Below are 3,703 nucleotides of genomic sequence, written 5' to 3'. Positions count from 1 at the left end.
CTTTTATAGAGTCTAGTCCAAGGTGTGACTTACTTGTGTGAGAAGGGGATGAGGATGTGGTTCTCAGTGCAGGAGCCAGAGGTCATGTGTTTTTTCTCGTTGTCAAACTTGTAGTTGCAGGTTTGGGAGCTTCTGACCAGCTGAGCAAGAGGATAGTGCTGAAAGATAGAATAAAAAAAAGTATATGCTGTGAGCACTGCTGTGGTTCCCGTTGACACCAGATTACAGAATTACTACAGTGATGTAATGTTTGTTGAATTTTAAGTCCAAAACAGTTTCAACAAACCCGACTGAATGTCTTACCATGCCAGAGATGAGGGCCAGAGGGCTGGTATGATCTCTTATTGGGTTGAATTTGTCACATCTGGACAGATCTCTGGTGAGGCTGATATCTGTTGCTATTTCCTCTCTAGCATTGACGGTGAATTGAGTCTTGCACATGCCGTGGATGGTGGGCTGGAACAGATGCAGACAGACATATGGATCCTCACCGGCATGTTTGTGGAAACATTTCTTCTATGATGAAGTCAAGGTGTTTTAAAAAATGTAGATCCACATTTGTGGCAGTGGGAGAATTACCATGTTCTTGTTCCTGTCTTCCTCCAGCAGAGGCACAGCCAGGGTGGAGACGATGCCTCTCTTGATGTTCAGGACTGTCGTTGTCTCACCATCCTCAGTGTACAGCTTTACATCATACAAACCCTCAACCACGACCTTCAGAGGATACCTACAGAAGAATTTAGGAATTTTATCGTCAATTCCTGCAGGCTTTCCTTTGCATGAGGTTTCTAAGTGCAACTGGATGTAACGTACCGCTCCATTTCAGCAGCAAAGGCATCAGAAGTGGCTGAAGGCCTGTACACAGGCTTTCCCTCTGGGCTCGAGTGGAGCGCCTCGCTCAGGCTGCAGCCAGATGTGCGGATGATGAAGCTGCACGTCTGAGGCACTTCGATCTCAACCTGTTTCAAAACAGCATCACAGCATTTCTTTGTGAAATATAATGCAAGAAGAAAAGCATGTATATCAGATGGGTTTAGCAGAATGTTAAATAATGAGACGTAGCTGTTGATGCACAGTGACTCGTACCTTACAGGTGACCTTAGGACCATTGTTGAGAAGTGAACCTCCACTGATGGCATTCAAGGACTCAGCTTCATACATGTATTCATACTTGTTGTAGGCTTTGTACCTTTTGTTCACTGTAAATACAAGACAATCATTTTAAAATTAAAGTTCTGCATGTTGTGAGAATACTACGGCTTTTAACCCTCTGACTCTCAAAACCAGCTGGTCGCTTTAAAAGGCATGTTAGTATGTTTTAAAAAACGGCCAGAATGACACCATTTATCAGTCAGAAATTGAAAAACAAGAAAGTTGATTTCAAGCCTTCTGTCAGTCCATGAACATCATATTTGTGGTGAAAAATCCTCTAAATCTAAGCTTAAAATTGTTGTATTTCATCAGAATTACTTTATTCTACATGTCCCATTAAAAAAAATCTACCAATAATAAGTTGTTTGCTTGGTTTAGATCCTTTAAAAGTAAAAAATAAATTAGTGAGTGGCCTGCAAACGACAGTCACATGTCAAAAATTCAGAGTGTTAGGCTGAACTGCAGGCTGTGTTTAGACAGAAACAAATTAAAGTTGAATATCTGTATAATGCAGTCGACAATACCGGTAATAAATGTGTGCACCTGAGAAAATGTACATGTTGATTCTGTGCTTTTCAATTTTTATAAAACAAATAAAGAAAAGAAATTTGAACTTTTCTTTTTTTTAAATGACATTATAAATTAGTTGTACTGCAGAGTAAACATCTTTTCTTGATTCTCTCTACTTCTAGCCGTGGTTGTGCTGATTCCATAGACGTGCAGGACTTTATATTGCAGTGAGAAATGAACCCACGGTGAGTAAATATGTGGAAAGAAACACCCAGAAACTGCTTTGGGGTGGTTCAGAAGGTTAAACCATAATTAAAAATGCAAATGTACAAATCTGGAGATTTTGTCGGCATGAACTCTGGACTTTAATGTCCTTGTAAAATCTTAAAACACGATCTTATCAGACTTACACAGACAGGACGTCGGCTCCTCTTGGGCATCTGCAATCAGAAGACAGCAGATGAAAAACTTCTTCCTTTTCTTTATTACTATTTAATTACACTCTTGGTCATCATCCCAATTAATGCATCCATCCATTCATCATCTATACACCTCTTAATCCTCACTAGGGTCATAGGGGGCTGGAGTCTATCCCAGCTGACACAGGGTGAAGGCAGGTTCACCTGGACAGGTAACCAGTCCAGGAGACTCCACGCAGAAAGATCCCGGGTGTCCTCACCGGGACGTGAACCGGCGACCTTCTAGCTGCGAGGCGACGGTGCCAACCACCGAGCCACCTTGCAGCCCCAGTTAATACATGATGTACTTTAAGACATACTTACAAGTGAAGGCAGGTGCGATGAGGAGCATCAGCAGACAAAGCTTCGAGTCCCCCATGACGAGTCTCCTTTGACGAGCGCTCAGGAGAGACTGAGGACTCCACCTCCACGCCGGCCTTTTATACCGAAGCCGTTCAGCATGAAAGCTACATGGGAATTACATGCGGTACCACCCCAGCTCCAAAGTCCAAACTGTATGTGGAGGGACAAAGGCAACTGGTTTCATAAAACCTTCCTTGAATATGATTTGAGGTTCAGGATGTCTTTTTGTGTTGGAATAGATAAATCAGTTTTAATTTAAATTTAACAGAAACAAACCGAATCTCCATCGCTACTGAGTCACTGCAGGGAAAAAGCTGTGAAAGATCCTGCTTGTGGATCAGCCATGACTTCATAGTTTCATTCAGGCTTTGCAGCAATCTTAATGCATAAGTGCTTAATAATGGTTTATACCCAAACAGCATTTGCACCAGGACGTTACTTTTAGCTGCAGAGGAACGTGCTTTTCACCTCTAGTCTGAAATTATTTACAGACTAATAATATTCTGATTTCATAGTTGAATACACCTAAAATATCTACATTAAGAGTCAAGATCCAGTATTTTAAACGTCCCCCATATTTCCAGTTTTTCAGCTTTCCTTGGGGGGCGAGGTCGAGAGCCACACATTGCATAATCTGCACCGCTGAAGCCCTGAACACGCTGAACCCGGCCCGGTTGTTATCACTGGACTACAGTCTCTGCTCGCCGTGCAGACATGATCTTTTGCACATGAAACTACGTTTTCCATTCTCTGAACTGGTTATCTCCCGTTAGATGAAGACGCACTTATCTGAACACACCGGCCATAACTGAGGGATTGTGAAACCATCTCGAGGAGTACCGGGTTCACGGATATCAACACCGTACAAACCATGACCCAGATTCTTTTAAAAGTGGAGAAAAATAGTTGATTTATCAGTGAGTGGCAGGTTTATGTGAGCACGCAATCTTGTGCCAAATGGAGGACAGCTGTGGTTACATCACAGATCTGATGTTTACCGTAACACTGATGAAGCACATTATTTTAAATGATTCTTAATGAATGATTACAGATGACAGTCTTTAACTTTGGTTGTTGGTTTCTTAAAGTTGAGCCTTCACAGTTTATTTAAATGTCAGCATCACCAGTACCGTTTATAGACCGGGCCATGAACCCCAGAACTCGACTGTGGTCATATTACATTTTTTTTAAGACATAAAAAATATACTTTAAAACTTCAG

The 3,703-nt window shown here is 41.7% G+C and overlaps 1 protein-coding gene across 1 annotated transcript in view; it reads right to left on the bottom strand.

Annotated features, from left to right (window-relative positions):
• Positions 1-2,499, bottom strand: part of LOC103362685 (apolipoprotein B-100-like) — a 15,811-nt gene extending 13,312 nt beyond the window's left edge. Inside the window, 7 exon segments of the mRNA XM_008289116.1 lie at positions 34-158; positions 304-456; positions 580-727; positions 814-959; positions 1,087-1,199; positions 2,073-2,102; positions 2,445-2,499. Coding sequence (XP_008287338.1) covers positions 34-158; positions 304-456; positions 580-727; positions 814-959; positions 1,087-1,199; positions 2,073-2,102; positions 2,445-2,499 — 770 coding nt within the window.
• Between the last annotated feature and the right edge of the window lie 1,204 nt (positions 2,500-3,703).

Source organism: Stegastes partitus, unplaced genomic scaffold, assembly GCF_000690725.1.
Source record: "Stegastes partitus isolate 25-593 unplaced genomic scaffold, Stegastes_partitus-1.0.2 Scaffold593, whole genome shotgun sequence".
Classification (NCBI taxonomy): Eukaryota; Metazoa; Chordata; class Actinopteri; family Pomacentridae; genus Stegastes; species Stegastes partitus.
The sequence above is the reverse complement of the archived record's forward strand: the minus strand, read 5'-3'. Positions and strand labels throughout refer to the sequence as shown.